Source organism: Natator depressus, chromosome 2 (assembly GCF_965152275.1).
Source record: "Natator depressus isolate rNatDep1 chromosome 2, rNatDep2.hap1, whole genome shotgun sequence".
Taxonomy (NCBI): domain Eukaryota; kingdom Metazoa; phylum Chordata; order Testudines; family Cheloniidae; genus Natator; species Natator depressus.
In genome coordinates this window covers 198,708,604-198,730,096 of record NC_134235.1, presented here as the reverse complement: position 1 = coordinate 198,730,096, position 21,493 = coordinate 198,708,604, and the positions used below count along the sequence as shown (strand labels likewise).

The 21,493-nt window shown below is 38.1% G+C and overlaps 1 protein-coding gene across 1 annotated transcript in view; it reads right to left on the bottom strand.

The window, feature by feature from the left end:
* TBC1D5 (TBC1 domain family member 5) overlaps positions 1 to 21,493 on the bottom strand; it is a 469,719-nt gene that overhangs the window by 158,360 nt on the left and 289,866 nt on the right. Inside the window, exon 14 of the mRNA XM_074945686.1 lies at positions 13,827 to 13,999. Within this exon, the coding sequence (XP_074801787.1) occupies positions 13,827 to 13,999 (173 nt within the window). The remainder of the gene's footprint in view (positions 1 to 13,826; positions 14,000 to 21,493) is intronic.

Genomic DNA, 21,493 nt, shown 5'->3' with positions numbered 1-21,493 from the left:
TGCCTTGGAGCTTCATGGCAGCCCTCAGCTTGGCCGTTTTTCTGAATTCACAGTCCAGGTCGACTCCTCTTGTGTCTGACCAGGAGTTGGGAGGATTTGGGGGGAACTCCGGGTGCCAGCCCAGGGCCCTGTGGAATGCAGCTGTCTAGAGTGCCTCCTGGAACAGCTGTGTGACAGCTACAACTCCCTGGACTACTTTGCCATGGCCTCCTCCCAACACCTTCTTTATCCTCACCATAGGACCTTCCTTCTGGTGTCTGATAATGCTTATACACCTCAGTCCTCCAACAGTCTGCGTTCTCACTCTCAGCTCCTAGTGCCTCTTGCTCCCAGCTCCTCACACGCACACCACAAACTGAAGTGAGCTCTTTTTTAAAACCCAGGTGCCCTGATTAGCCTGCCTTAATTGATTCTAGCAGCTTCTTGATTGGCTGCAGGTGTTCTAATCAGCCTGTCTTAATCGTCTCCAGAAGGTTCCTGATTGTTCTGGAACCTTCCCTGTTACCTTACCCAGGGAAAAGGGACCTACTTAGCCTGGGACTAATATATCTGCCTTCTATTACTCTCCTATAGCCATCTGGCCCGACCCTGTCACAATACATATACCCTTTCTCCCTTTGCTTTCAGAAGTAAAATTTGTGCAATCCAACTCATTCTTTCCTATTTAAATACTTCGCTTTTTCTTAAAAAAATAAATATACAACTATTATGTAATGGACAGGCACTAACATACTATGGCAATATGAGTCAACAATAGGACTTACAGAAATGTTAACTATTTTATCATATGAATTTTTCCTCTCAAAGAATTCTCATCAGAATGACAGTATATTTATTGTCACTCTAGTCATTTTTACATTATATTTTTAGATTTGCATATTGTTGAGCTGCTTATTATTATTTTTAACATAGCATAGTGAAAAAATATTCACATATGACCAAAGGTTTCCTGTACATACATGTAACAATTAGTGACACATTGGACTTGTTGGAATTGACAGAATAAAATCACTAAACTTTTAAAGTTTATGTATTGATCACAGAGAACAATCCCAGTTAAATTACCATAAACCTCAACATCACAACAACTGCTAATCCAGCTAATAGGAATTAAGGGACATAGAAGATACATAATAAGCATCTGGGGGATATGGAATTTATCCCATGAGTGTAGTAAAGAGCTCGTAATTTAAGAGTGCCAAAGCCCAAGTGCATCATGAAGGTCTTTCCTCACAAGTGACATTAATTGCATATCCCACAGATGCTTATTATGTATTCTATTTATATCACGGAAAAGAAATATATTAATTTAAAATGTAAAGGTTTAATACCGTTTAAGTGTAATGTAACACAGCTGCTTTGTGACATCACAGGGCATGCTGAAAACTGCAGCACAGAGCTATCACGTAACAGTGTATTTTAAACACAGAAGACATTAGGGCATGTGTTTCAGTGGGACAGCAGCACCCCTCAGATGAATAGCGAAGCATGATGCACAACTAAATGCTTTCATATGCTGGATGTGACATTGCATCAAAATGAAAGTTGTCCTCACTCATGTAACTGAAATAATAAAATGGAGAATTAAAACTACTTTTAAAACAATTTATTTTTAAAGAAGTGACTCCACGGATTAAATATGCTGAATAACATCTAAAATTGAAAAAGTCTTCAAAGGTCCTATTATACTTTCTAGTGTTCAGTGTATACTCCACACCTACTTGGATGTGACATTGTCGTTGACATTTCTAGAAATTAAGTGTTGTATGCCTGCAAAATTTCTGTTGTAACCATCCACCTTTTCTACTGTATGATGGGGTCATTGTGAATGTTAAATGAATGAGTCCTCAAAGGTCAGGAAAATATCTGGATCTTAGGTCCCTCCAGATATTTATAAAACAGACCATTTAACTATACAGGCAGGGTGTTGCGATGTTTTTAAGTTATTCCCCAGGTACCATATCTTTGGTAATTTCTGTCACCAATACCAGCTAATTAGTATTTAGCTAAAAGACACATACTTTTTAGGGTACTTTCGTACAGGAAAGAAAACAACGTAGCAACACTCTTGAACTTCAGTAAGGATACCAAAATGACTCTCCCGTTGGTCTCTAAATACAGTTGTATTTGGAACTAGCTACTACTCTGCCCAGTCACTTTGAGTAATTTCTAGTTCTCATATTAACAGTTTAATCTGATACTCTCTTTTGTTCATTTTGACTAAACAATTCTGTTCTGCGGAGTTGTGTGAAAATATTACCTTCTTGCCAAACGTCAGGCGCTAGTACTGAATTGTAATAACTTGCTAGTTATTTGTTGTACCTTGCTGCATAATAGAGCCAACCAAGTCATATTGGCATAATTTATTCAGCAAATTTCCATTATGTTTTAGAAAAATCTATTCAGCAATTTCTTCCCAGATTTACATATTGGCCCACTTCACTTACCTGTCCTACTCTAGACTAACCTGTTTCTTTGAACTATGTTTGTGGCTTTTGCTCTTCGAATATGGCTCCCCTACTTTAACATTTCCTAAGATGCTTTTGAAAATTCTTGATCCAGCAAAAATAGTCATACATACATACAATTCAGTACATCAGCAACAGAAAAGATACTCAAGGTGAAAGCTCGAGCCTCGGCTTTGCAAGAACAAAAGCTTTTTCACTGAAGTTTGTACAGCTCTAGCAGATGTTGAGAAAGGGATCTTTCACAAGTTCAGTGAAAGTTAATGTAATACACCCATTCTAAATGTTAAACCAAATTTATGATACTGCTTTCAGAGCAGAGTTCTTCATCTTGCTCTCTCACTGTTCACAATGCTGTGTGATTATTCCACTCAACAATATGCAATGCAAAAAATATTGACTGACTGCAATCATACAACATTCTTCCTATTTGGCCCTATATTATGGAATAATAATTTGCCAGTTTATTAGGATATTAAGATTACAGTACTCACTTATCCTATTTATTGGCTTACTCTTTTAATAAGGCTAAAGTATTATTTACAAGAGCTCTACTCTATTATTTTTCAACTTTTGAATTTTCCTAGAGTCATACAAGTTAGAAATGAAACAGATCTATTAAGTGATCTAGTGCACTCATCAACCAGGGCAGCAGGTTTCCTTCTGCATTTATCTGTATTTTTTCCAGTCTATTCTTAAATGTTTCATATGATGAACTTTCATCAATTCCCTTGGGAGACTATTCCACAGTCTAAAAGATCTTATAGTGAGGAAGTTTTTTCTAATGTTGAACCTAACTTTTCCCTCACTTTCTAATTTAATACAATTACTCCTGATTACGTGCCTGATGCTGCAGTGAGTGAATCTCTTCTGAGGTGCGGAGCATCTTCAACTCCTAGTTAGTTAATGGAGGGTTGAGGGCACTCAGCACCCATGCAGTTTTGGGCTCATGTGCTATCCTGAAGACTCTCTCTCCCTCCTGGATGTTTACACCTTTTAAACATTTGTGCTATGTCACTGCTTAGCATTCACATACTATTCTTTCCAGTCAAGTCAATTCCATGAGCTTCTAATCATTTTTATTTTCTTTCCCTCTACTTTTCCATTCTTCCCCATCATCTCAGAAGGGGAGATACACACATTTGGTTCAAGCACAGGGAGAATGCACTATCTATGAAAGGGAGATGTGCACTGGGGGGAAGCCCATGCCTGAAACCCCTCACAGCTCAATGACTGGACTGGACCCTTGGACCGGACAAGGGGATGAACTTTTCTCGGGGAAAGGAGAATGCATGCCCAAAAATGTTGGAGCTGACTGGCCCCCTGTGCTCCCCGTCCCAACAATTTAAACTTTTCCTCAGACGGCAGGAGCCCTTTGCTTCTTCAGCTGCCTTGTCCTCTCTTCCAGTAAGTCTAGCCAGTGAACTGCATTTCCAGGATGCTGTAGGTGTGAACAATTTCCTGTTTTGGAGATCAGGAAGGAATTTTTCCATACTGGGCCAAACTGGCTGAGGTATGGAGGGTTTTTCACCTTCCTTGCAGAATTGTGAAGCCATGATTGGGGTAAAGAAGACTAGGATTTGGAAGTCTAATACTAAGAGCTAATACAGGAATCTGTAGTTTGTCACAGCTGATGGCTGGTGTCCAGTGAGGATACAAGTTAAACAGGTAAATAAGACTCAGCATTTTCACTAGAGGACTCTGTGATTGTAAGGAGAAGGGGAGACCTGAAGTCTTCATAGACTAAAGTCCCCCTTGGTATTCCTTACGAACCTCACAGGGATGGGAAAATATGAGGACTCAAAAGTGAGCTAAGGCCTGGAGGATAGGCCAAAGGGTCTATCCAGGGTTATTGGTTACATGGATGAAGGTCCGTAACCTGGCACTGGACCTAGTTAAATGCCTGATATTTGAGATGAGTGGGCATACGCCTCCGCTCCCCAGTGTTACGTTACTAAAGTTGAGTCTGCCACGTAAAATCCATTCTCCTGCATGTCCTTTCTGGTAATAAGAAAAGGAGTACTTGTGGCACTTTAGAGACTAACAAATTTATTAGAGCATAAGCTTTTGTGAGCTACAGCTCACTTCATTGGACGCATACAGTGGAAAATATAGTGGGGAGATTTTATATACACAGAGAACCTGAAACAATGGGTGTTACTATACAGACTGTAACAAGAGTGATCAGGAAAGGTGAGCTATTATCAGCAGGAGAGCGGAGGGGGGGACCTTTTGAGTGATAATCAAGGTGGGCCATTTCCCCATGTTATTTCCCCCCCCCCAACTGTTCCTCACACATTCTTGTCAACTGCTAGAAATGCCCCCCGCCCCGCTCTCCTGCTGGTAATGACCAAAAAAATATTCATACATGTCCTTTCTAAAGTATTGTACTGTAGGACAAGGAACCACATAATTTCTGCTCAAGGAAGAACTGTAGCAGTCACATAGGGAGAAAACCGTCTCTCTGATAAGCGGGCCCTAAGGCCATTACACAAGTCAGAACCAATACCTTAAACTTCCCCTGGAAGCTAACAGTAAGATCATAGAACACTGGTGTCATGTCCTCACAGCAAGAAACATCACTAACATGGGCCATCACATTCTGCATTAGCTTAAGCTTCTGAATGGACTTACAGCTCAGCCCACATATTGTTCACTGCAGTCAGTCTGCCCTAGGACTAAAGACAGGTACAAATCCCCCCAGCAAAAAAGAAAAGATTGCTATCTTTGAGACAGACTGACTCAACTGGAAAATCAGAGACTATGAGATCTGTTATCTGATCATTTAAAAACAGTGGAGTATCTAAGCAGACCTTCATAACTGTGATAATAAATGATGGACATGTACCTGAAATCAAGAGGGCTGTATCTTCCGATTGCTTCCCCAAAGCCACCATAACAACAGAGTGTTTTCGGTATCTAAGCTAAACAACATTAACATCATATGAAAGTTAGTCTAGGTGTTGTTACACAATGTTTTGATATCTGTTTGGACCCCATTCTTTGAGCTGAGTGTGCCCTCATGTTAGTTCCAGACACTTGTCTGTTATAATTTCTCCAAATGGCGTGTTAGTGGGATTCACTGCATTATGGGTCTTTCTGAACTCCATTATTCCAGAGAGCAAAGGACCAATGGGGATAGAAAGACTATTTTTTGTTCCTCTGGTCAGATCCAACTGGAGGACTTCCATACATGATATTATCATTCTTAATAGCTGATGGAAATATCTGATGGAGACCATCATTCCCAGGAGTTAAAGGAGGTATCAGATGTAGAAAAAGATTCCTTTGAGCCTCACTTTGTGTGAGAGTCCCAGGAAAGAATTATGACAGGGATGGTCTTGGGGCATAGGCCTTCATGATGCCTCTCAATCTGAGTTAACCTTGCTCTTTCCTTTTTGATACTTGTTTCCATAGCAATGACTAAGACCGATTATTCTGGGTGATTTAAATTCCCACACCAACAACACTTCTGGGCTACTTCCTGATTTCATGGCCACAAGGACATATACAGGAATGTCCTAAGGGGACTTCTGGCTTTGCACACTGCAGGCTATCTTCTGGATCTGTATTTCTGAGTATGGTATTGAGAACCTCATCATGAACATAATGAAGTCAGGAGGTCCAACCTCATTTGGGACAAAAGACAGTGAATTTCATTGGCCCACCCTCTTGGGAACAGCTTGATTTTAAATGGCTCTGATGATGAGTACTGTTAATTTAATAGAACATTCTGTCAATAGTCTTTGAAAGATATAATGTTTTGCTGTCCTTGATCATCAATACAATTGTCTCTTAAGGCCTTCTGCCTCAGGGCAAGGGAGTAATATGCTCCCTGCAAGAAGCACTGCATAACAAGTGGGCAGTCAAATTCTGTTTCCAGTTGGTTCTCTAAATTCCAAGCTTTATAGACAGCAGTGAACTGCAAAGGAAAATTTAGCATGCCAGGAGCAGATGTCTCATTTGAATCACACCTATTGTAACATTAAACACTATGTTGTATTGTGGAAATGCGTGAAGTAAAGAATATTTTCTTTGCTTCCATCGCAACATCCATAAAGTCCTGGTCATTGGAGCTGCTCAGTGTGGTGAACAACCTGGTTAACTGGATGTCTCCACTATGTTACAGATTTATGTATTTCACATACTTTTCTAATAATCTTGTAGATAAAAATCAATCTTATCTGAGCCAAGCTGTTTGTCCATGCTCCATGGGTGCAGAGTTGTATGATGACAATACATAATTTTAAATTCTTCAGTCTCTAAATTGTGTTGGCAGTATATTGCCATACCGGTTCTCCCTTGTGCAATTCTAGCCCTAAATCTACATTACCTATTTTTATGTAAACCCATGTTTTATTAGAAAGAATAAAGGATTCTCAGAGATACATCTTTTAGTCTTCAAAAGTATTAGGTATGGTCTTTATCTAATGATTGATAGCAGGTTACAAAAGTGATTGTCCATTCCTCTGTAGTATACACGGTGCTGACATTAACTTGGAGCCCTATACACACTGAGAATTATTTTCCCAACAGTCATTCAAGCCACCTTCCAGTGGCTTTTTTACTACTCATTTTTATCCTAAATTTTCTAGATTATAATTCTCTCTCCTCTTGAAAGAAAGAAAATAACAGGAGTCAGAACAAGCAGCAATGTTGATATAAGCAGTTGAAATGCACAAATATACAGTAAGGTGGACAAATGTATATCTGACTCATGACACCCTGATAAACATTGTAAGCAACGCTTCGTGAATTCTCTGTAACGGATTCTCTCCCTTTACTGTTCCGCCTTTATAACTGTTGGTTAGCTTAAATCTTCATATTACAGTAAATTGAACCCATGGCAGTCTTCCATATCTCTCTGAATATTAAATTCATCCTACAAACCCATGCGTCAGAAGCTATTAATTCCCCTTAAATCTACTGGATTACAATGCTTAGATATGTTTCATATTGCCAAGTTTGTTTTTAAAGACATTATGACAAAAGCCAAAATGGAAGCTTTCTTGCTATGCTTCTTCCTCAAATACAGACTTTTCCCTGTACTTCAAACGGGAAGCACACCACCTGCATCAAGGAACAATATAATGACAAATCTGCATTCCATCCTCACAGCCACCCAGTACTACTCATTATCATCTCAGCACATAATTATGTAGCAAGAGAATAAAAGACAGATGAACACTTTCCACTCCTCACCCAATCTTTCATTCTCTTTATAATGTAGGCTTCTAACATTGCAGACACTACAGTAGGAAATCTTAAGTCTAAATGTATACAGAAGGTGGGGAAAAGAGGATATAAGGTAAAATGTATCAGACTATCATTTCCAGTCTAATACACAACAGCACAAGAAAACGTAAAAGAACAGAAGGTGCTCTTTCAATCAAAAGAATTGCAAACTTTTGGAGAAGCCCAAGAAGCAGTGAGGATATCAATCATTTAAGAAAACTAAAGGCAGGTAGTTTTGGTTTAAAAACAAAGAAATGAATCTTACAGAACTAACTGGCATTTATTTGTTGCCCCAATAAGGTATTTAACTGTGATGTTTCAGGAATTACCCACATTTATTTGCACTAAACAAATATTAGTTACATCCACTGATTGTGAGGAACCATATAACACAACTTTAAGAATAGATAAACAACCTCTTTTTCAAGTAGTGAAAAGATATTTGGACAGTCCCTCCCACATCAAAACAAAACATAGCTTTCCAAATGACCTTCACAGGTACTTCTCACCTTACCATTTACTTCTGCATTTGTAACTTTCTTACTACAACTACTGTTTTGCTATTAAAAAGATGATTGACAGAACAAGTCCATAAACTCTTAGGTATTAAAGTTAATATATGATTCAGCCCTGAAAAACCCATCTTAGATCCCTGTGAACTACACTTACACATGGTTTAATTTGTGGGACTTGCAGAGGATTATAAATTTTCCTAGAAAGACATGTGGGCATACTTAGCATAAACTCATTCTACAGGTAGGACAGACTAGGGGTTATAAAGCACTTTCTAAAAGCTTCCCTTTTACATGCAATGTTCTGCCTAATTCAAATAGTAAAATATTACAGGACAAATTCAACCCAGGAAGTCAATGAAAGTTGTGCTCACTTAGCCTAGGACAGAGTTTAGTCTCAAATACTTAGAAATGTGCTTTTTCCTTTGCTGGACAAAAGTTTGCATTTGCTTAGTTTTTAGTATACCATTATTGATTTTGATATGTTAATTTGTTTCAGTACCAACAGGCAGATTAGGTGGCTTCTCTATTAACTGCACAATGGATCAAACTTGTTTTTATTGTAATTGCTGTCCAGCTAATTGATCACTGTAGATGAAAACTATAGAGCAACCATAATTGGTTTAGACCATTCCATAGACTATTTTTCTTCTTTTTGGAGGGGAAGTATGAAGGGCATAGGTAAAAATTGAGATGTTCTGGCTTTTCCTTAAAGAGGACTGATGCCTGTGATTACTTTTTCAGGACACCATCAAAGTTATCTCCTAATGTGATGACTAACCCCTCCAGTGTTGCACATTGCTAATTTTTTTTCCTTGGATGCAGTAAGTAATACATATATTCCTTTACTATATTAATGAAATTCTTTAATTTCATTTCTCCCTCCCGAGCGCAATACAGTTAGGGGAAAGAATTCTGGCTTGTATTGAGGTGGCATGAGAGAGAAACAGGTGGATGCCCTACAGCAGAGCTCATAGCAAAGCAGCTAATAAAAATAGTAGTGGGGCTGCACAGCTGCTGTTGTCTTTTCTGTAACACAACCTTTCTAATGCTACCTACTGATCTATTCTAATGACTGGGGTCAAGAGTTACCCTATCAACTTGCTACTACTACGCTCCATCAAAAATATTTTTTGCTACCATGCGGCTATACACAAAATAGCTTTTTTACTGGGCTATAATTCTAATATCAACCTACAGTGCTTGAATCTGAACCTCACACTGCAGTACAAACAACAAGCTATCCTAGCTATCTGACTGATCTTCATAAAGTGGAACCATGGGGGAGGGGCGGGGGGGGGGCAAAGACATTGGCAAATACTGTTCTGAAGAGAGCTTTTTCTGTGCTTAGACAAAACTGTCATGAAATATTTATACCCAACTGTACACAAGCTTTTTTTTTATATGGATGTGCTTATACAGAATTTGTTTAACTCACCTAATACTGGTATATAAAACCTGCCTTCAGTGTTATGATGAAGAAGCTTCCAAATATAAGCACCAATCAATTTTTTCTTAAAGAAAGCTTTTACACTCTGGACATGTGGCACTGTGTTTGTGTGTGTTATTTTTTATATATCCATATGATAAACATTGATATCACCTTGTGGCGGTTACTGCATGCAGCTTCTTGAGAATTTCACTCAGTTCAATATTAATATATGTAATTCACTCTGAAACCCTTATTACATAAAACAAATTAGTTGTAAAAATATTATGTGGTAGTATCTTTTTAAATTTATTCATCATCTTTTAAATGAAATGTAAAATAATCATCCATTACAAATAACTTTAAATGGAAGAAAATGCCCTAAAAACCATGTCTTTTTAAAAATGTCCTTTCTCAAGTTGAGAATACAGCCTGGCTTTAAGTTGACACAGGAAACACTGCCTGTATAAGAAGCAACAGAATGGTTTTGCAATAATTATTTTGCACTTTAACATGAATTAGATGTAAGGGTCAGAGAAATTAACATTAAAATACCATTTAATCTAGGACATTAATCATTGTTAACCCATCTAATTCTACAATTAAACTGAATATTCAATCTGTCAGCCTCTCTAAGTATCTAATCCTTTTATTCAGATTTAACTATTTTTTTTTTCTAAATTTAGGGGACGTTTATTGTCTGGAAACCCGTCATTGAACTACCACTGTAATCAATTTACAGTTTCATTTAAATATATTTTTGTACATTTTACTTTCCAACAACAAAATAGTCAAATGAGACGTAACTGAGACAGATTCATTTATTTCGTATTGTATACTCAATGCGTAGAATCGCCATAAACATTAATCGGATTTATTCTGACACATACTATTTAAAGCGTTAAAAACCCCAAATATCAGGGGGTAGCCGTGTTAGTCTGTATCCACAAAAACAACAAGAAGTCTGGTGACACCTGAAAGACTAACAGATTTATTTGAGCATAAGCTTTCGTGGGTAAAAACCTCACTTCTTCAGATGCATGGACTGCAAAACCCCAAAGACACCGGAAATAACTCATGGGTTTCGTAAGGAGTTAAACCGCCTTTCACTTTTATTTTGCTCATTCAAACCCAGCCCATGTTGATAGTTGCTGAAAAATTATCTGAAGGATGCGCAGTGGCCTACTATGATTGGTGGTCACATTTCACATAGTAGACACGTGTCCATATTAAAACGACCACATTTGGTACATGTTTTGGGCATCCGAGAGATAAAAGACTACATGGACATGAAAAGCTAACTAGCTTATCACACCTAATGGTGTTCCCTTTTTGGTCAGCATTGACTCACAATGGCAGGGTACAGGAACACAGGTCCCAATGCCGTGGATAAAAAAAAAAAATAATAATCTCTCTCTCTCTCAGTCTCCTGGGTCACTTTTCTCTAATGGCCAAATTCTCTGTATTTAATATAATCCAAAGAAATATCACTATTCTGGCTACAAGATGAATACAGTGAGTTGTAAATGTTTCCATCCTTCTACTTTTACCCCTTCAATTTGAATGAGACCACAAGCACACACAACCCACTAACAAACCTTTCCTCCCATAAATCATTTTCATCAGTGTGACGTAATTTGTCCTAAAGATACCATGGAGCTTGTAACGCAAGGTCAAATATCCCTGGTCCCTCATTCCAGCAAGCCATATGGTACGGGCAAACATAGATATTGTTGATGGCTGTCTCAAATAAAACAAGCACTAAATAAAGAAATCATCAAGCAGAACACTCAGATGCTTGATCTGAACTAGCAAAATTGTTAGTCATACCACACGTACTGTACTGACTTAGTGCTCAAGTAAACAGTTTTTTTTAAAAGGAGGTAACCAAGTCAAATTTCTGAATATTAGCCGCACAAGGAAGAAGCTTCTGAAAATTAGTATTAAAGCATACACAAATCCTGACCCGGTGACTAGAACAAGTTTCTCTGTCATTACAAATAGATGAATGACTGCTGCTAAATGTAAAATGTTAAACAAATATATGAAGTTACATAAATTATAAACAAATATTTGTCACTTCACCTATCACTGAAACTGTGAAAAGTCCAAGACACGTTGTATTTGTAAAGAGACCTAGAGGCTGCCGAACTCAGTCCAACTGGCTATCCCAAATCCATTACTTATTACAAACCTTTCACTCTGCCTATCTATCTTATCTCCTTCCTCTTGCTCCTGCACCATTTTAGTAGAATATTCCCAGGGTTGTGCATTGTGAGACAGTGATTTAAATTACGGTTAAATACTAAACCAAACCAAAACCCCTTTGTTACCAAACACTTTTTGCAACTAATTTAATCAATGTGCTCTCATGAGCCCTTGATGTAGTTACCTTACTTAAGCTGGAAATGTAACGTAATTACTACTAATAGTTAAAATGACTAGAAATGTCTCCTCTAGCTCAAAAACATTAACCACTACACAAAATTTGGCATTTGAGGCAGTCAACTTGCGCACAACTGTAAACCATTATTCAGAAAAGTGCCTATCTGACAGCACTAGAGGCAAGAATAATTACAATATGCTCACATTTTTCCTCACTTTTTTCAAGTACTTCACACTGAATCAGAAATTCGTAATGGAAATGACCTGCTAGAAAATCTAGTCCACTCCCTTGACGATGCTGGTTTGTTCTCTATGATACATTTTTTAGAGCTTTGCCCAGCCTTGCTTAAAAGTGTCCTAATTTATGGGGCTTTCACTGCTGCTATTGATAATTTTACAGCTTAATACCTCCCCGTCAAGAAAGTTTTCTTGATAGTCTCTCTGAAGCGTTCCTTTTTTTAAATTTCATCCCACAAGCATAAAGTCTCCACTCTTTCTACCTGTGTGTGTGTCACCTGAGAACACACTGTCCTTTTATTGTTGCCATATTGCACCGCAAACTCACATCTACTTTGCCTTCTATGATTATTCCTCACCAATACTGAGTTTCAGGTTTTGCCTTCCCAGCGCATATCTGTGTTATAGATCAGTTTTGTCTCAACATATCAGTTTGTATTCTTCCAACTTGTTTCTTATTTTCCTCTCAATCCATATTTCTAAACTCTCAAGGTATGTGAGCATTATTTTTCTGTCCTCATTGGTACTTATACCACTTTCCAATTTAATATGATTTGTGAAGTTCAGTAAAGAACTGTCTACCTCTTCTTCCAGATCATTACTAAAATTATTAAATAAAATGAGACCCATACGGTATCCCAACTAGATAATCTGCCCTGTCCCCAATTTTAACACCTTGTCATTGATCTTTCCTTGTTTGCAGCCCCTTCAGCCAATTTTCAGTTTGTGTGACAGGGTTCATATCACAGTCCACTTAGCTTAACTTTGCAAGATTATGTGAGAGATTGTATCAAAGACTTTACAAAAGTCTAAATCTATGTATATCATGTTACAAAATTAGTAAATGAAGGTAATTTTATATAAAAAGCAATTAGGTGTGATAAAATTTGTTCTTTATAAACCTAGGCTACTTATTGTTCTCAGTTCCATTATCCTCTAGATCTTAAATGATTAAAAGATTTCTTCCATTTTACTACAGATTCAAGTTAGACTTCATCTTTAAAGATCACAATATAACCTTGAAATTTGTATAAAACAGATATTCTAGTAACCTAGATAAATCTGCAATATTCATATCCAAGGAAACAACATGACAGAACCCAACTTAAGGTAAAATTGTTAGTCAGCATTACTTACAAAAACTTTGACCCTGAAGTAAAACAGCAACATATTCTCTTATGGCAACTATATACATGGGTTCCCAACTGTCCCATGTATACAGAATAATCAAACTGAACTGAACTTCTACATTTTAGAAAACTGAAGCTGGGTGATGTTAGAAGAGTCTTTTTCCAGAAATTCCCACTCAAAAATATTTTAAGTAAATATTTCAGAAAACTGTAGTACAAAAATACTTCCAAGCATACAATAAAGCATTTTCATATGAAGTGTGGTTAGCAGAATAAGCACATGCACACAAAGGTAAGTAGTGCTTTTTCTTAACTACATTTTCCTTTATTCCTGAAGACATTAATGTTTTAAAACAAGTAGGGCAAATATTCCCTAATTTAAGAGAAACAAATTGCAAGCAATTAAAACAAACAACGCATTATAAACACTTACAGTCCATAAATCTGTGGAGCAATTTCTAGCCTGTTCAGATGCATGTACAGCTCAATATCATGTTTCTTCAGCAGGTGATCCTGTATCTGGTTTACTTTAGTTACAATAGCAATAGATGGACCTAAATCCTGTGGCCTCGCAAATGGTATAGGCGTCATCATTGCATCTTTCTCCTAAAGACAGAAAAAAAAAAACAAAAAATGAATTATTAGAACACTTTGCATGAAACGTCAGTATAGACGTACATGAGAGAGAATTACTTTCCTGTAATCATGGACTTCTGAAGTAAACATCTCAACAAATCACTTTACCCAGCTCAGAGTTCTGGTTCTGGCAGGAGTGCCTCACACTCACTGCAGGGGAACCTGTTGTAGGCACCTGCCCCCCACTTCAAGTTAACTTCATTCTATTGGTCAATATGCTCCCATGTTGATAAAGAGTAAAAATGTAATCAGAATGACAGAACCGCAAGTCTGTGCAGGTTTCCTAGTGTCAGGCACTAAAAAGTCCAGTAATAAATAAATGAAAAAATGTAATAAAGCAACAGATCTTAACAAATGTGTGTTTTTTTAAAAAGAAACAAAGTAAATGTGCTTGGACCAGTCTTATTTAAAGGTATGTTTTTTTAAAAAGAAAAGTCAGGAGAAGTAACATGCCTACTGAAACTGTTAAACTCTTAAAATTAGCAGATACGGTGAACAAAATACCACACTGAAAAAAATAAGTGGGAAAATACAAAAATAAGAGATATTGTAAAAACAATATAAGGGATTGGGAAAATGATCACAAGACTCCAAAAGGGTTACAGCTTGATACCAAATCTTGATTCTGGCAAAGCACAGGACAAATCAAAGTCCTAGATTTTAATGAAAGTTTGCAGGAAAAATAACATGTAATTGCTTTTAAAATATCTTTAATGGAAATAAATCCAAAGCTCGCTGCCATAGAAAACTGAGGCCCCGGTCCTGAAAACACTCATACACATGCTTTACTTTAAGTATTGTGAGTAGTCTCACAAATGCAAGTCTTTTATACCCTTAAGTATTTGCAGGATCCAGGCTTTGTTTTGCCCAGAATGGGCTTTGACATGTTCTTTGAATTGCTGGCCCACCAGACTGTTATAATGAGAGCAGTAAGGCAGCTATTTAAGACATGATGCTCTTGGAGACTGTGGAATCTATTAAGTTAGCATAAAATGAAACAAAAACCTGGGTAGACATTGTAAAAGCTTTAGTCTGACCCAGATAAAAGCATAGGAACCTTTTTTGACATCAAGCCTACAAAGGGATTTCCATAGCAGGATGATTAAATTGTAACTGACACCATCAGCTTACTCCTGAGAAAGGTAAGGTGTGTGTCACAGAGGCTTGCCGCTCAGTCACTCTGCAAAGTGAGGCAAATGGCTTTCACTGTGTGAAATATGAACTCCCAGGAATCGAGTTACTAAAAGGGAACCATTCATCAGATTAGGAGCACTGTATTACCCCATAACAATGTAGCAGTCCCTTATTCACCTCATAGCCAGGAACTAGCTGCAGAGTATGCTCTTAACTACAGCTGGTTTCAAAGGTTCTACCCATTTCTAGAGGAATTCTACAAGAAATGGTAGAATCTTTGATATGGTACTTTTTTTTTTTTAAACAGACACCCGCTTTATTATTATTTACTTTTATCACAGCATCCTGGAGCTCCAGTCATATACCAGGTCTCCATTGCAGTAGGTGATGTACAGACACAGAACAAAAAGACAGTCCCTGACCCAAAGCACTTGCAGCCCCAATATAAGACAAGAGGCAATGGATAGATTCAGACAGCTGGGGGAATACAAGGAAACCAAGAGACAAAAGGGGCATAACACACAAGCAGAGTGAACTAGGTGATGTCAGCAAACAGCACGTTAGTTCACTGATTTTTTTTGAAGATGTGTGTGTGGTTTTAGTGAGGAGGAAGAAGGGGCGGGGAGGAGAGGCAGGTGTGGTGTGAATCGGAGGTGAAGAGTCTGAGACAAGAAGGGGAGATCTGGAGCAAATACCTATCAGCCCAGGGAAGAAAAAGTCAGAACATTCTACAGTTTTGACTTCCACTTTGCCTCCTTCTGGTCTTACAGGCTGGAGTCTCCAGCTGGCTGCTCTCAGATTTTAGGAGATACTGCCCATCTACCAACCTGTATAGGAAATGGTGGGTGACAATGCCAAACTACCTACAGAGGGAGCCACCATCACCTTGGACTGCCTATCATGGGTGGTCTTCCGTATATAAGAGATTGATTACTTTAGTCACGTTCTCGCTAAGTAATGGGAATGCCAGATCTCTAACATTCATTGCCCTTCTCTTCATCCCCAGTGGAGACATATGTAGCCTCAGGAGAGTTTTCGGTCTCCTTTGTGCCTAAATAGCGACACAGACTGTTGCAGGGCAGAGGTAGAGTAGTCTCTTCTCACCAGAGGTGAAGCTTGGGGCTTCAGTGGAGGCAACACATGGCTTGAGCTGCCAGTGTTCAGTATCACTAGGCTGGCATCTTGAAACACCAATGGAATCAAAAGGTTTAGTGTAATCAGATGATACTAATGCATTAGGTCTGTCTGGGAATTTTGAAGATGTCAAAGTGCAAGGGCCTATCTTGTGTATCAATGTGCTCCTTGAAGCACAGGACACAGAAGTCACGCTTTTCTGTCAGAAAAACTTCTAGGCAGACTACAGTCAGTATTGTTTTTGAATCTAATGGGCAACTTCTCCATTCTGGAAGATGTAAGGGTTCTAAAAAAATGTGCTTCAAAATTTGCCCATCCATAAAATGCATCTTTGTCATAGGGTATTTTGAAGCCAAATTGATTACTATTTTAAAACATTGAGATCCTGTGACTGATGGCCATACAGCACTACAGAAAGGAGTGTTATGACTAGTCAATCAGAGAACCAGGGCTTGAAGTAGGCCAATAGGTTTGATTGGTAGGAAGTTTAGCCCTCACAGTACATAAGTGTATGTGGCTGCCCTTTAAAGATACCAGAGTGGTGTGTAGGGTCAGAATGGCACTATGATGTTTGTTTCCAGTGCGGATAGGTGATTGTAGGATGGAGAGCTCCCACACAGAAGATTCTCTTAGCAACGGTCCCCTTGTTCAGGTATTATTGATGAAGAGCCTTCAGAATGAGGAAGGCAATGAACAGAATGCCAAGTAGAGGGATGTGTTTGGGTGGATCTGAGTTAAGAACAGCATAATACACTCGAAAAATTACGTACAGGAGTAGGGTAAGGGAAGATAATCAGTGGATTACAAGAAAACTGGAAAGTTCACTACTGGCTGCAAGCTTGAGACTCCTTAGAATTTGCTCTTTAATTAAAAAAGTCTCTTGTTTGGAGACATCCAACATTCCAGAAATAGAGAGAAACATGATTGTGAAATGGCCATGATTTTGGTGACTAATCTAATACAAAGATTAATCCACAGACTGATTAGTTCAGACAAATTATTCCAATAACTACAAAAACAAATTTGTGTTTAAGATCAGCAAGGATTTCACTGCTAAGCCAAACTGGTCGTCTGCCATATTTACTATTCTTTCTACACATCGGGATGGTTTGTGTGTCCAGGCACTTGCACTTGAACCAATTTGTAAAAATCATGACTGGTTCTCTGTCAGCTGATAAAGAGGAAAGAAAGGATATACACATCATATGAACTGTTTGCTACAAATAATTCACCAAGTTCTGCTTGTACGAACAATAATCCAGTTTTATTTGATACATATTTTTTTTAATATCAGAGCTCATTTCAGAAGGCAGGAGTGCCTGGACACACAAACCGAGGCTCACCTTTTTGCACCAACCACAGAACAAACTGGTTCATAATGAAAGCATAAAAAACTCACTCCCCTCCTTCCATTCTATACTCCTTCAGCAGTTCCTTTCCCCTCCCCCAAGGCTGCCAATCAGGATTCTTCAAAAAACAGCCAGCTCTCCTGGACTCCTTTCCCCTTCATGTTATTCTCCCAGGGGATCCTGCCCATCACTCCCTGAGGGAGTCAAAGTCTCCTTTTCTGAAGTCCAGAGTTTGTATTCTGCTGCTCTCCTTTCTTCCTTGTGTCAGGATCCTGAACTCGACCATCTCATGGTCACTGCCTCCCAGGTTCCCATCCACTTTTGCTTCCCCTACTAATTCTTCCCTGTTTGTGAGCAGCAGGTCAAGAACTTCTGATATTCTTTTTGAGGTCTGGAGAAAACTGAAGTGCAGTGAGTGAACCCAAAACTGAAGGTCTCTCAGAAAATGATTTATTAATGGGTTTGGGTCCCATACAGAGCATGACTACATTTCACATAGTGTCTTTCATACAAACTGTCCCAAAACACTCCAGGGAATTAAACACATAATCAGGTAAGAAAGAAATTAAGAGTCAAATATAAAGGGGGAAAAAAACCCTTAGATTTGAAAAGAGAGTCCATGGGGTAGGAAGATACAGGAATTTTGTTGCATAATGAGGATGAGAAAGGAGGTCTGTGCTGCATGAGCAAAGGATGCTCGGGTAAAAGTACAGAAAGACAAGGTACAACAGGTAGACTGTAGAGAATCTATCAAGGGCCTGGCATTGTTTTAATTAGATTTTGAAATGAATAAGCAACTAAATGGAGTTGATTAATGAAGTAATATATAGCCCAGCTTTACACATGTGATAAAAATATGCAGAAAACTTAAGTCCAAGTCTGAAGAGCAGAAACCAGGGAAGAAGAGGGGTAACAAAACATTCAGTAGTTAAGAAGAGAGGAGGTGAAGGCACAGACCAGGAGTTAAGCAAAGGTACACTCCAGTGTCATGGAGGTGGAGGTAAGTAACTGTGGATGAGGAAGTTGAGGGAAGAAGAGAAGGAGAGTGCTGTGTTATCAATCGAGGGTGAAGGCAAATTGGAAATATGAGCTGATGCAGGAAAAGGAGAGGATACAGTTTTGCTTGAGCATGATCTTCTTGTTCAAGTGTAATATTTCAACTTTGGAAACATTTATCAAAAGGGTATTTTCATGAAGCCATGAGGACACTTGGTTAAGGTGGACAGGTAGGAATTATTAAAGGTGCTGTAAACTGTGAACCATTTAATATCATGTGGCAAGATGATGATGAAATACAGAAAAGAGCAAAGAGCCAAGACCTTAATGCTACAGAAATCAATACAGGAGGAACTTTTGCCCAAAAGGATACATCGCTGGAGACAATATTTAGACAGGAATGAAACAGCAGACAACTAGAGACACCTGCTCAGCTATGGAGGTCTCACACTTCTGACTATGCACTGAGGTCAAAGTTTTTCATAGATTCCAAGGCCAGAAGAGACCATTGTGATCACCTAGACTGATGTCCTGTATGACACAGGTCACACAACTTCCCCAAAATAATTCCGAGAGAAAATCTTTCAGAAAACATCCAGTCTTGTCATCACGGATGAAGAATCTACCATGACTCTTGCTAAAAATTGTTCCAACGGTTAATTACTTTCACCATTCAAAATTTACACCTTACTTCCAGTCTGAATTTTGCTAGCTTCAATTTCCAGCCATTGAATCATATTATATCTTGGTCTGCTAGCCTGAAGAGGCCATTATTAAATATTTATTCCCTACATAGGTACTTACAGACTGTAATCAAGTTACCCCTTAACCTTCTCTTTGTTAAGCCAAATAGATTGAGCTCCTGGAGTCTATCATTATATAAGGAATGTTTTCTAATCTTCCAAACATTCTTGTGGCTCTTCTCAGAACCCTCTCCAATTTATCTACATCTTTCTTGAACTGTGGACACCAGAACTGGACACAGTATTCCAGCAGCGGTCATCCAGTGACACATGCAGAGGTAAAATAACCTCTCCACTTCTACTCGAGATGTTTACGCATCCCAGGATTGCATTAGCTTTTTTGGCCATATAATCACATTGGGAGCTCATGTGCAGCTGATTATTCACCACAATCTCCAAACCTTTTTCAGAGTCACTGCTACCCAGTATATAGTTCCCCATCCTGTCAGTATGGCCTACATTCTTGTATATATTTAGCCATATTAAAATACATATTATTTGCTTGTGCCCAGTTTACCAAGTGATCCAGAATGTTCTGAATCAGTGACCTGTTCTCTTCATCATTTACCACTCTCCCAATTTTTGTGTGACCTGAAAAATTAATCAGTGAGGACTTTATGTTTTCTTCCAGGTCACTGTTAAAAATGTTAAGCAGCACAGAGCCAAAACCAATCCATGTCGGACCCCACGGGAAACACACTGGCTCAATGATGATTCTCCATTTACAATTACATTTTGAGACCTATCAGTTAGCCATTTAATGTGTGCCATGTTAATTTTATATTGTTTTAGTTTTTTAATTAAAATATTGTGCGGTACCAAACCAAGCGTCTTACAGAAGTCTTATTACATCAACACGACTACCTTGATCAACCAAATTTGTAATCCCATCAAAAAAGATATCAAGTTAATCTGAAGAATCTATTTCCCATAAATCCACGTTGGTTTGCATTAATTATATTATCTTACTTCAGTTCTTTAGTAATTGAGTCCTGTATCAGTCACTTCACTATCTTGCCTGGGATTGATGTCAGACTGACAGGCCAATAATTATCTGGGTCATTCTGTTTATCCTTTTTAAAACTTGCCATAACATTAACTTTCTTCAAGTCTTTTGGCGCTTCCCCAGTGCTTTAAGACTTATTGAAAATCTATATTAATGTTTCAGTGAGGTCCTTAACCAGCTCTTTTAAAATTCCTGTATGCAAGTTATCTGGACCTGTGGATTTTAAAATGTTTAACATTTAATGTCTAACAGTAGCTGCTGTTTAACACCCTCCAGTGGTACTAGTGGAATGGAAAGAGTTATCATTAGTTGATGAGACTATCATCTGTTTCCCCCCAAATACAGAACAGACATATTAATGGAAAATTTCTGTCTTTTTTACATTATTATTGATAATTTTACCATTTTCATCTAGTAATGGACCAATATCATTATCAAGATTCTTTAGTTCATAATATATTAAAAACCTCTCTTATTGTTCTTAACTCTGCTCCCATATATTTCTCCTTGTATCCCTTGACTTCCCGTATCAATTTTTTACAATTCCTATTTTCTGATTAAAATTCATTACTGTAAACTTCCCCTTTTTGTTATAATGGTATATTATTTTTTAATTTTTACAGCTGCCTTCACTTCCCTTCTAAACCAAAACAAAATTATTAATCAGTATACCTTCTTCCTCAATTGTGGCTTTTTGGGAATCTAGTAAGGTGTTTTTAAAAGACTTCCAATGATCATTCACATTTTTCTGATTAAATTCTTCCTCACAATTGACTTGGCTCCTAATGGTTTTCAGCTTTGTGAAATTGGAGCTATTAAAGCACCAGTATATATGTTACTAGTCTTGATTTTATTTTGCTTGCATGTTATAAATGTGATCAAGTCATGATCACTTGTACTTAAACTACAATTAATTTTTAGTTCTGCGATCAATTCCTCTTTATCTGTTAGGATAAGGTCTAATGACCGCACTGCACCTTTAAGTGGCGGAGGGGGAATATTATCCGGCTGGCTGCAGGAAGAGGAACAGTGTGCTATGGGTGGGTGGGTGGGGAGGGGAGAGATCAGAAGCTGATGCAAAAGCGAGGAATGGATCAGGGTT